At 43.4% G+C, this 12,363-nt stretch overlaps 1 protein-coding gene across 3 annotated transcripts in view; it reads left to right on the top strand.

Moving 5' to 3' along the window:
- The window catches only part of csad (cysteine sulfinic acid decarboxylase), a 48,614-nt gene that overhangs the window by 15,644 nt on the left and 20,607 nt on the right, over positions 1–12,363 (top strand). For all 3 annotated transcript variants that reach the window (XM_059643336.1, XM_059643335.1, XM_059643337.1), the window contains exons 5-7: positions 2,681–2,787; positions 9,069–9,184; positions 12,257–12,336. In XM_059643336.1, coding sequence (XP_059499319.1) covers positions 2,681–2,787; positions 9,069–9,184; positions 12,257–12,336 — 303 coding nt within the window. The remainder of the gene's footprint in view (positions 1–2,680; positions 2,788–9,068; positions 9,185–12,256; positions 12,337–12,363) is intronic.

Here is a 12,363-nt window from a genome sequence, read left to right as displayed (position 1 = left end):
TGTAGTGGGTATTATAAACAGTACCGTTGATTTAGAAATTGGAGAACATAAAGCCCCTTTCCTGGTTTCCCTGTTCCTTGTCTCTTTCCTACCACCTCTTTCTTCAGATGAGGTGTCGACATGTTTGTCAAAAGTTAGGGTGCCTATTGGCTGCTTTTCCAATTGCTTTCATACAGATACTGGTCATGTATCCCTCTCTTTTTCCCTATATACTAGTGGTATTGTAGAATATTGTCAACCATAGTTCAGTTGATAACACTCTGTTACTACTTAGGGTAGTGTGCTGGGAATCATGCTGTGCTATTCATGGAGTTGTCCCAAAAGTTCAAGATTTTCTGAAAATATGCAAGATTCCCCAATTTTCCTGTATTTTTAAGACCCAGGTTAACAGCACAGTTCAAAGTCTGTACTTAACAATAACTGTTTTACTTGTGACTATCACCAATTTATTTGAAACAAACACTCTACCACTTAAATCTTTCTTTAGTCTCTTGTTTCAAACTGTGCATTCTGACTTTCTGGTTGAAAGCAGGAGCTTACAGCAGTGAATAGAGGAAAATAAATTGGCTTTCTTCAGGCATCTTGATGATAATGCAGAGACCTTCCATAGTCAGAAGGCTTCTGGCTGTCTCATTTGTATCCACAAGCTGTTCAACTTCTGGGGAGCCAATCACTGTTGACAGGCAGAAGACCTTTGCTGACAAGTGGTCACCACTCCACAGCCCAATCAGTTGTCTGTTGCTGGCCAAATCTCATTTTGTATACATCCCTTGGTGCCAGTTGTCTGCAACTAATCTTCCCCTCACTAGTGTAAATAGTGCTTACATTAAGTTCTAGCTGTTCATTTTTCAAAAATGTAGCAATTCTTTCCACAATGCTTTTTTTCCCATCTCAGTCTACTGTCTTTAGAAGTGCAAGACTGTGTGGACACAAGTCCTTGGGAAACCTTGGGACTCTCACTTTACAAAAACCTGGGCTGACGCTTTAGTGCTGAAGGAGTGCAATGTTGAGAGAAAGCAGTGGAGCTATCCTGGCTGATATTTATCCCTGAACAAGTAACACAGAATGGTTTGGTCATTGTGTTGTGGGAATTTGTGGAGTGCAAATTCTGAGCTTCCTGCATTTACAATGACCACACTTCCAAGGACTCCAGATGTCTGTTTCATCTCCCCAGGGCTATATGAAGGTTTCCCAAGCTTTCCAGTGCATTCTGCCTATAATATGGCATTACATAGAAGCAACAATGTATACCGCCCTGTGTACTATTGACCTCCACGACCGTTGCTGCTGAGGTTTTTAAACCGTTTGTTGTGCAGGCCTTTTTGTCTTGAGTTGTTTATGACACTGCAGACATCCCACACACCCGTGTTCACTTGATTCTCTGTTCAAAGACAAACTTTTTTTATGCCTATGCATTTTAAGAACATCTTGTGCTTATAACATCTATACTTGTGCCCTCTTGGCACAGCATGGTCAAATGGCACCATGAGGACAAGACTCTGCTGTAGGAGGGTTTCTGCTGTACAGAGTTCTTGTTTGGCAGGTCTCCATGCCATGTTTCCCTCACTTAAAATTGCACATGCTTGAAATTGAACCTTTCGATAGAGTGGGGCACTCAGTGAGATCCTGGTTTTACTGTACAATTCGGCATATGAACAGGCCCTTTGGCCCACTAAGTCTGTGCCAATTCTAATCTTTCCTTAGACCCGCTACTTATTGCCCTTGTGCAGTTTCTATCCCTGTTTGCCTCCCCTCACCACCACTACTCCCCCCCCCCCCCCCCCCCCCCGAAAAAAATTGTCTTCTGCTTTTACTGTTCTCCAGTAATATAACTAACTCCAATTCCTCCCTCCTGCTACACAGGAAGCCCTGAGCCACCTGACGACATGTTCAAGCATTCTTTGGGGTTTGGAGGGGCCTAGTCTGATGTTTTCTGCTCTTGGTTCTGACCAATTATCAGTGTTAAGAAACGAATAGCAGTTCCAACAGCCATATTAGGATCCCAGCAGGACAACTTCTGTACTGGATCAGATGCAGGGTCGTGCCCCCTCTACTCTTTTTTTTTTTAAAATTTTTAAACTGAAATAAATGCTTCCTGTCTATGGTCCCTATCAACGCTCCCCAGACAAGTACAGCACAGGGTTAGATATAGAGTGACGCTCCCTCCTCTGTGTTCTACCTTTTTTATCTCTCGTGCTCTGTTCCAACTTCAGAATAATCAGAATTAATGTTTTGGGTTTGTTGACCCTTCAGAACGAAGGGCCTTTATTCTGAAGAAGGGTCATTGGACCCAAAAGTTTACTCTGATTTCTCTCCACAGATGCTGCCAGACCTGTTGAGATTTTCCAACAAGTTCTGTTTTTTGTTTCAGATTTCAGGCAGCAGCAGTTCATTCTTCTTTGGGTCTACTGGATATAGATTTGTGTTCTTTCTCACATTCTACCACCTTCTTCCCATCCCATGCCTTGTGTTGCTTCTGTATTCCTTTTTTTTTTGTTTTCTCCTTTCTTCCCTACTCCCTAGAATACTGTTGCCTGCCTTCTCCATGCTTTTCCCTTGCCTTGCTGCCTCTATTCTTTCACTGGAATGTCATGCACTCATTTCATGCTTCTTTTTTCCTTTTTTGTCTTATGTTTTTACCCACCCCCCCCCCCCCCAAAAAAAAAAAATCCTGTCCCAGATATACCTATGAGATTGCACCAGTTTTTGTACTGATGGAGGAAGTGGTATTGAGGAAGCTTCGTACGTTTGTTGGATGGAAGTGTGGCGATGGAATTTTTTGCCCAGGTTAGTGCCGCAATGCTAGGAATGTGACATAGTCAGATTTAAAACACAGACTCCCAAATCAATCTTTCAACCTTTTTCTCCATATGGATAATATGCCATCCTTGTCCAAAGTTCTATGCACCAATCTGTGGAATACTGGAAATAGGAGTAGGCCATCTGGCCACTTAATTTGGCAACAGCATTCCACATGATCATGGTTATCATCTACCTCAGTGCCATTTTCCTATGCTGTCACCATAAGCATGGACATCTTCAATATGTAAAAATCTATCAAATGACTGAGCTCCCACAGTCCTGAGGCAAAGGATTCCAAAAATTCACCCCTTGCTGTGTGAAGAATTTTTTCCCTCCACCTTCTCCCTCAAGCTTCTCAGTGAGAACCTGAAATCAAACAGACACTTAGACAAGATTTGTAGCTTGTTTTGAACCAGCAAAACCATTCCAAAGCACTTTGTATGTCCACAGAGTCCTCCAAGATAGGAGTTTAGTAGAAGTTACTGAAGGTGGAAAGGAATTCTGACTGTCTTTGTCAATTATTTTAAATCTGTGTCCAATCGCTTCTAACCACTGAGGAAATTAAGTTCTTCCTATCCACTCTGTCCAGACCCCTTGGTTTTTATATACACTCAGTTAGATCCCTCCGCCTCATCTGTTCCAAAAGAATCAACCACAATCCTTCCTAATGACTTCAAATTCTCTAGCCTGGCTACCTTCTGAAATCCCCCTCTAACCTCTAGTGGATTACGTCCTTCCTGTAATATTAACTGGCCTGCAATTCTGTTTTCTTTCTTTTTTTTTTGAGTCCAGGAAATTTTTAGGAAGTCATAACGAGTGCTTCTGTACAAACAAGAAACAAGAGTAGGCCATTCGAACCTGCTCCACTATTGCTCAGGCCATGGCCGATCTGATCAATCCACATTCTCACACACTACCAAGAACCCATCCATTTCTGCCTTTCAGAATATTCAAAGATCCTCTTCCTGTAAAGTTGGTGGAAATAGAGAGCCAAGCCTACGACTTTTGAAGAAGAAAGAATGTACTTAAATGTCTTCAATGGGCAAACCCTTATTTTAACCCTATGATACCTTAGTTATAGCTTCCCCCCCCACAAGAGGAAACATCCTCTCTACATTCACCCTGTCAAGACTCCGGAGGATAAGGTCCAGTATTTCTCAGCTTCCTCCTTTTACTGCTCAGTATCTCCCCACTTATTGTGCATTCCCTTGCCTTGTTTTCCCTCCCCAATGGCATTACCTTTGACTCCTCCGGATTGAATTCCACTTACCTCTTTTCTACTTGCCTGATAATTCCGTTGATATCTTCCTCCGATCTGTAGCTTTCTCCCTTGCTATCAACCATACAGTTAATTTTTGTTGCATTTGGAAACATGTCTACATATTTAAATTACACATTTAAATCTAAGGGATGTGAACAGCAAGTGACCAACTTACTCTAGTTCTCTTTGCCCATTTTTGAATTTAACTTTCACTGGGATCCCTGGGCTATTCATTTATTGAACTTTCTGCCATGTATGTCCTTGTCAAAAACCTTGGTAAAGTCCGTACAGATGACACACAACATGCTAACCTTATCAACCGCCCTTGTTTCTGTCTCTCAATGTCAAATCAAATTAGTCAGACACCACCTTCCCTTGATAAATCCATGTTGAATGTCCCTTTCCCAATGCTGCCTGCTGCTGTGTTTAGGTTGACTGGCCTGTGATTCCTTCCTCATGTTTTGAAGTTTGAGAAGATTTGTAGCTTGGCTTGTGGATGAGGTTGTTGACTTGCTTGCCGAGCTGGTGTGTTTGGTTCCAGACATGGTTTTTTTTCCCCCACCCTGCAAGGTAATATTGTTTCACCGGAGGCAAATGGACATTGGTGTTCTGTCCTGCTTGTTATTTATCTGCCTTTGTTTGCTGGGGTGGCTGGTATTACTTCCAGTTCTGTTTCTCAGTGGTTTGTGTGTAGGGTCCTGTTCAATGTGTGTGTTAATGGAGTTCCAGTTGGAACGCCAGGCCTCCAGGAATTCCCTGGCGTGTCTCAGCTTGGCTTGTGCTATTATGGATGTGTTGTCACATTGAATTTAGTGTCATTCTTTGTGTCTCAATACACAGACAGTGAGAATTGGTCATGTCTTTTGGTGGCTAGTTGGTGTTCATGTATCTGTATTACCAATTTTCACATCTGATGAACATAAAGGACCCCATACCCACAGCCAATAAAACTAATGTATGTACAAAACACCATGCGACACTGAGAAACAGTGCATAGGCCAAATTGGAAGAAAATGGACTAAAGGATTCACAAGCACCAAGTAGCCACCAAAAGACACATGCCATTCTCACTGGTCACAATACACACAGACAAAGAAGGACACGAATTTGACTGGGACAACACCATCAACAAACATGAAACTGGACCTGATGTACAAACCACTGAAAAACAGAACTGGAAGCAATACTGACCACCCCAGCAAACTGAGGCATATAAATAGCAAGTGGGACAGAACACCGATGCTTCATCGGAGGTACACTGACGATGTTACTTGGCAGATGTTTCATCACCCTGCTATCAAATGCACTGGCTTGGTGAGTAAGTCTGTGACTTCCTCCCTTGTGTCACAGTCCTCTCTCCAACTGTGGCATGTTGGAAAATGGTGGTCAAAGCTTTTGTCACTTCCTCCCCTTTTGTATAGTTTTTAGATGTATTTAAATGTGGGACTAGAGGTTTATCCACTTTCAAAGATCCAGAACCTTTTGCGTCCCATCTTGCTATGTTTATGCTATCCTCTTTTATTTTGCATTGCTCATTAACAAAGTCTGTTTTCCTTTCTCCACCCCCCCCCCCCCCCCATCATAAACTCTTGCACAATATTCATGAAGAACCTTGCTCACATTATCTTCCTCCATGCAAGTGCTTTTTGGTTCCTAATGGGCCCTACCATTGTCTTGAGTTACCTGCTTGAACTTTTGTTACACCTCACTGGGGTAATGCATTGGAAGGTGAGCCTTGCAATTTCTGGAATTGTCACTAAAGATTTTTAGAAAGTATGCAGAATTATATGTACATCCACAAAAACGTGTGTATGGGCAGAGGGAAAGACTGGGAAAGCAGTTCAGTGCTCCCTGTCCACAGGATTTGCTGAGGTGGTTCTTGTGCTGGTCAGAACATTGCTTCTTGATCTTCCTTCTCCAGATACTTTTGATCTATTTGTAGGAGGCACAAGATGACTACTTCCCACTTGTAAAGATCTTTACACCAAATAAAAATTACAGCTTTACAGCAATTGGAAAAAGGAAAGAAATTGGCCATCTGCAGGCATGAGGATGTGTTTTTCTTTTCCCCAAAAAAAACTCTTCCACAAGTCTAATGGTTTCTGCCAAAAGATTAACACCTACAAGCTGTCCAGGCAATCATATTAGTTATTGGTAGACAGAAGGCCTTTGTCATCAATAACTGATCACTAGTCAATATATGCAAGCAATTACATGTTGCAGGCTAAGGCTCCATTCATACACATCGTTTGGCTCCAGGTTGTTTGCAGAATAGTCTTTCTCTACTGCTGGAGCAAGCAGCTGTGTAAACAGCACATGTGCTGTTTATCAAGTTACTTCTAAAATGTGCAGCAATCCTTGGTTTTAAAGACTTTTCCATTTCAGTTCACAATCAAAAATACAGAAAAATAAAAAGATATGGTCTTGCACTTTTACGTAATCAAACCAATTTGAGTTTTCCTTTTTTCTCTTCCATTTTGCCAATCTTTATTCCTGCCCTGTCTTTCCTCTTAGTTTCTTTTATTGCTTTCATCTCTACACTTTGCAGAAAGCCTGGAGGACAATATGTTGAGCCCTTAGTGTTGTGCACAATCATTCCTTTTTTTCTTTTTTAAACCTTGTCTGAATCCGAATGCTAACAGTGTGGAGCTGGATGAACACAGGCCAAGCAGCATCTCTGAGCACAAAAGCTGACGTTTTGGGCCTACACCCTTCATCAGAAAAGGGGGTTGGGGAGAGGGTTCTGAAATAAATAGGGAGAGAGGGGGAGGCAGACCAAAGCTGGATAAAGGAGAGTATAGGTAGGGAGGAGATGGGTCAGTCTGGGGAGGATGGACAGATCAAGGGGGTGGGAATGAGGTTAGTAGGTAGGAAATGAAGCTGTGGCTTGAGGTGGGAGGAGGGGATAGGTGAGAGGAAGAACAGGTTAGGGAGGCAGGGATGAGATGGACTGGTTTTGGAATGCAGTAGGTGGGAGGGGAGATTTTTGAAGCTTGTGAAATCCACATTGATACCATTGGGCTGCAGGGTTCCCACGTGGAATGAGTTGCTGTTCCTGCAACCTTTGGGTAGCACTGTGGCTCTGCAGGAGGCCCAGGATGGACATGTCATCTGAGTAATGGGAGGTACAGTTGTTTATTGCAAACAGAGCGTAGGTGTTCTGCAAAGCAGTACCCAAGTCTCCACTTGGTTTCCCCCATGTAGAGGAAGCCACAACGGGAACAGTGGATCCATGATACTACATTGGCAGATGTGCAGGTGAACATCTGCTTGAGGTGTAAAGTCATCTTGGGGCCTGGGATGGGGGTGAGGGAGGAGGTGTGGGGGGGGGGGGGGGGGGGGGTGGTGGGTGTTAAGTGTATACTTCTGCACTTGCAGGGGAAAGTGCTGGGTGTGGTGGGGTTGGAGTGGAGTGTGAAGCGGACAAGGGAGCCACAGAGTGGTCTCTCCGGAAGGCAGACAAGGGTGGGGAGGGAAAAACTTCTTTGGGGTCGGATTGCAGATGGTGGAAGTATCGGAGGATGATGCGTTGGATCCGGAAGTTGGTGGGGTGGTAGGTGAGGACAAGGGGGGATTCTGTTTTGGTGGTTAGTACAGGGACAGGGTGCGAGGGATGAGTTGCGGGAAATGCAGGAGACTTCAAGGACTCCAACTCCTCCCCCCGCAGTGGTCGAGAATGCCCTCTACCATGTTTCCCGCAACTCATCCCTCACACCCTGTCCCTGTACTAACCACCAAAACAGAATCCCCCCTTGTCCTCACCTACCACCCCACCAACTTCCGGATCCAACGCATCATCCTCCGACACTTCCACCATCTGCAACACCACCTCCCTCACCCCCATCCCAGGCACCAAGATGACTTTCCACATCAAGCAGATGTTCACCTGCACATCTGCTAATGTGGTATACTGGATCCGCTTTACCCGTTGTGACTTCCTCTACATGGGGGAAACCCACAATAAACAACTGCACCTCCAGTCGCAAACCATTTCAACTCCCCTCTCATTCTTTAGATGACATGTCCATCCTGGGCCTCTTGCAGTGCCACAATGATGCCACCAGAAGGCTGCAGGAACAGCAACTCATTCTGCTTGGGAACCCTGCAGCCCAATGGTATCAATGTTCATAAGCTTCAAAATCTCTATCTTCCCCACCTCCCTAACCTGTTCTTTGTCTCACCTATCCCCTCCTCCCACCTCCACTTCCTACCTACTAACCTCATTCTGCCTCCTTTTGACCTGTTCATCCTCCCAGGACTGACCTATCCCCTCCCTACCTCCTCCACCTATACCCTCCTCGCCACCTATCTTCTCCCCTATCCATCTTCGGTCTGCCTCTTTCTCTCCTCCCCCCCCCCCCCCCCCCCCCCCGCTTCCCTATTTATTTCAGAACCCTCTCCCCATCCCCCTCTCTGAAGGGTCTAGGCCCAAACGTCAGCTTTTGTGCTCCTCTGATGCTGCTGTGTTCATCCAGCTCTACGCTTTATCTCTGGATTCTCCAGCATCTGCAGTTTTTCCCATTTTTTTTTTCTGAATCCACGTGCTATTTGGCATGTAGTGATTATTTAGATTTTGGAGCCCTAACTTTTTTTTTGCATGAAAAAAATAGTACCACCACCAACCTTGTATCGTAATCCCGTCATGTTATGGTACGGATCTCAGCAGATGCTGTCAGTGTCTTCCTCTCTGTATATTGACTTTGTTACTAAATGAATCTGTAGGTGGTTACTGTCAGTCAGTTGTATGGAATATAACAGTAGAACAAGAAGATTATAATCTAGATCTGTCACATTAGTGCACATTTGGTGGAAAAAAGTCCAAATATCTGATTCGAAGCCTGACTGTGGTATATGTTAGGTGGCCTAGTTTATAACAAATCACATCACCACCTTGAGGGAAAAGTAATGTATTACTGTTAACATGTATATTTTGATTCCAGGAAATTGGTAGCAATGAATGCATGAGTTGGCTTTTTAACTTGGGAATAATAACTTATATCTACAGGAGGCTCTGTGTCCAATATGTATGCTATGAATGTGGCCCGGTACAAGCTCTTCCCTGAAATTAAAAAACGTGGTCTATGGGATATGCCGAGACTGGCTGTCTTCACCTCTGAAGAAGTGAGTTCTTTGGAAATTTGTCTCATAGCTTGGTCTGTTTCTATGGCCCTTTTTTTTTTGATATAAAATGACTGTCATTTGATTAGCCTCAAAGCTTTGTTTTCTCTCTTTTTTAATATTTCTTCTGCTCTCCGTATAAAACCTAAACCTATCCAGGACTCTCATACTGTTCCACTGCTGAAAAGAGCTTCCCTTAAAGCGCGCTCACTCGCGGGCAGGATAAAAAGGCAAATATTTAGTTCATTTAAGGGATGATTGAGCACTCAAGATGGAAGTCTTTGTCTTTCTCTCTATCTTTCTTGTTTTTGTGATAATGTGATTTTTTTTTTGAACTTTTTTGCCTCTTTGTCCAAACTCCAATTATTTGTTTCTCTGAACCTACGTTTCAGTGTGCTTACAATCCAGGCTCCTTATTGATTCCAACTCTATATTTATCCTTGGCCAAGAGTTCCTTGCCTCACTTATCTTCTGTCTTTGTAATCATTAGATGATAAAACACCATCGTGGTGCCCCTTCTCGCGCAGTATGAGCAGCTCCACTGTGTTGCCTTCTCTTCAAATCTTTAGATTTCCTGAGTGAATGTGTTGAATAATGGAGCATTTGCAATCCCAGGGACAGACAAATCCAAATATCCTTGACCCTTTTAAGTGAAGATATTTGCTTTCATCTCAGTTCTCCAAAGAGCTCCTTTTCTTAGCCTGTTCAGAGATGTCATTACCTGCCTCTGGAGCAGGTGAGGCTACTTCCCTTGTCACCCCTTCAGCATGCATTTATCATGAGGACAATTACTTTTTGGAATGAAGGGCATATATGGGAGTATTAATATGCAGAGAGTTGGGTGTGCAGGTCCACTGATTTTTACTGAAAGTGGCAGTGCAGGTAGATGAGGTAGTAAAGAAGGCCTATGGCATGGTTGCCTTCATTGGGAGGCACAGTGAGTATAACAATAGGCAAGTTATACTGCAGTTTTATAGAACTTCATGTTCTGAACATGGCCTAATTAATGTGCAAGTTTGGTCACCATAACCACCAGAAGGTTGTGGATACTTTGGAGAGGGTACAGAAAATCTTTATCAAGATGTTGCCTGGTATGGGGGGGGGAAATTAGCTAGGAAGAAAAGTTGCACAGACTGTGGGTTTGTTTTCTGTGGAATGCAAGAGGTTGATGGGCAACCTGGTAGAAGTTTAGAAGATTGCAAATGACGTGGGTAGCATGGAAAGTATGAGACATTTTTTTCAGTGTGGAGGGATCAATTACTAGGAACACAGGTTTGGGGGGGGGGGGGGGGGGGTGTGGAGAAGGGGTGAGTACAGATGGTGGTGTGGAGGGGATGCCTGAAAGGGATGTGCGAGGCATGCTTTTCACAAAAATGGTGGTGAGTGCCTGGAACATCCTGCCAAAGGAGGTGTGAAAGCAGATACAATATCAGCATTCAAGAAGCACCTGGATAAATCCTTGAATAGGAAGGAAATAGAGGGATAGGGATCCTGTCAGTGAAGAGAGTTTTAGTATGGGTGGGTAAAGTGTGTCTGTGCAGGAGGGCTGAGGGTCCTGTTCCTGTGCTGTATTGTCCTTTTTGTTCTGATATGTGGCTCCAGTAACAATCCAGTTTTACATTTATACTTTTAGGACTAGAGTTTCTCCAACAAATGCCATTGAGTACCACCTCATGTCATCTGTTCCTACTTGGATCATGACAGCAGGATCTGTTCCAAGCTTGCTTGAGTTCAGCAGAGAGCTTCTTTGCACTGGTAGCAGGCAAATAGCAATTTTTTTGGCTTGGAGCTCCTGACATTTTTTTTGCTTCAGGCAACAATACCTGTCTCCCTGATGAATGACCCTGACCCTTGTAACTGCCTGACTCTGTCTCCCTGTTTGTCCCTGACCACAGCCCAGCAGTAAATTTTCTACTGCACCCAAGGGATGCAATTGCCGTTTTAAAAAAAAACCCAACTGTTAGGTATGTCATCCATCAACATCTTGCCCAATGCCCTACAATGTGTCTGAAATTTGGATTCTAGCTCAGCAACTGAGCCCAAATTCCTCCTAGCTACAGACCACCTCAATAGATTTTGTCGGGGGGGGGGGGGGGGGAGAGGAGAGAGGAGAGGAGTGGGATGCTTTTAACAAATTTCAATGTTTCATTTAATGGCACATCACCTGTGTATCAATTAATTACTTTTTTGTTTTTTTAAAATTTATAATTCAGTGAAGTACAGCAAAACTTGTTTTTCACCAGGCACCTTATGAACTAGCTCACTTGATAAACTAGCAAAAAATTATATATCTCAAATACCCTGAAGTGTACTGTATTATTTTCTGTCCACTTATGATAAATCTAAACCTAACCTCAATGTAAGCTTTCTGGTTGATCAATTGAATGGCCACACAAAATATCAACAGTTTTGTCAATCTCTCCTCAAATATTGCAATATCAAGGTAGCTAGTTGAGGGTGTGAGTGAGAAGCCACCATGCCAGTAAGTTTTATTTTAAGACAAGGTTGCGTTATTATTTGTGATTTTATGCTATAATAAAGTGTGTGTATACTCCCTGCATTAGTTTGTTACTTAGTGTGTTTATTTACCTTCTTTATGTGGACCTCCATAATCTGGAATATTTGATCAACTGGTACAGTCCTGGCCCTGTAGGTACTGGATAACAATGTTTACTGTAATATCCAGTTCATTTCCTGCACAAATGATAAGCCCTCTTGGCTGCTACGAGAGTTTTGAGAGAGAATACAAAGCAACCTGTCGTTTCTTCTCTCCTTGTATCAAATTTCCATTTGCATCAAATTCCTGACTCCTCCTCCTCCTTCCCCCCCCCCCCCCCCCCCCGCCACAAAGCTCTCTTAATCAGTACTTTTGCCTTCTGAATTTGAAGGATAGCTCTTCCTTGTTTATCATCTCTTTAGCAAAGTGCCTGCTACCTCAGTGACACTGCCAAGCCTTCCTTCAACAGTAGGTCTTAGTTTTGTTTTCTATTAATAGTGCTTTAGAAGACCACCTTTTTAATGCTATCATGCCATAAAATTGCATAAAATAATGAACTGCACTATCTTCATTCACAGTGCCATTATTCTGTGACTAAAGGAGCTGCGTTCCAGGGTCTGGGCACAGACAATGTCTATTTGGTAAAAGCTGATGAACGGTAAGTCACGGGGTGTGGCGTTAGCTC

Source organism: Stegostoma tigrinum, chromosome X, assembly GCF_030684315.1.
Source record: "Stegostoma tigrinum isolate sSteTig4 chromosome X, sSteTig4.hap1, whole genome shotgun sequence".
NCBI classification, from domain to species: Eukaryota; Metazoa; Chordata; class Chondrichthyes; order Orectolobiformes; family Stegostomatidae; genus Stegostoma; species Stegostoma tigrinum.
The sequence above is the reverse complement of the archived record's forward strand: the minus strand, read 5'-3'. Positions and strand labels throughout refer to the sequence as shown.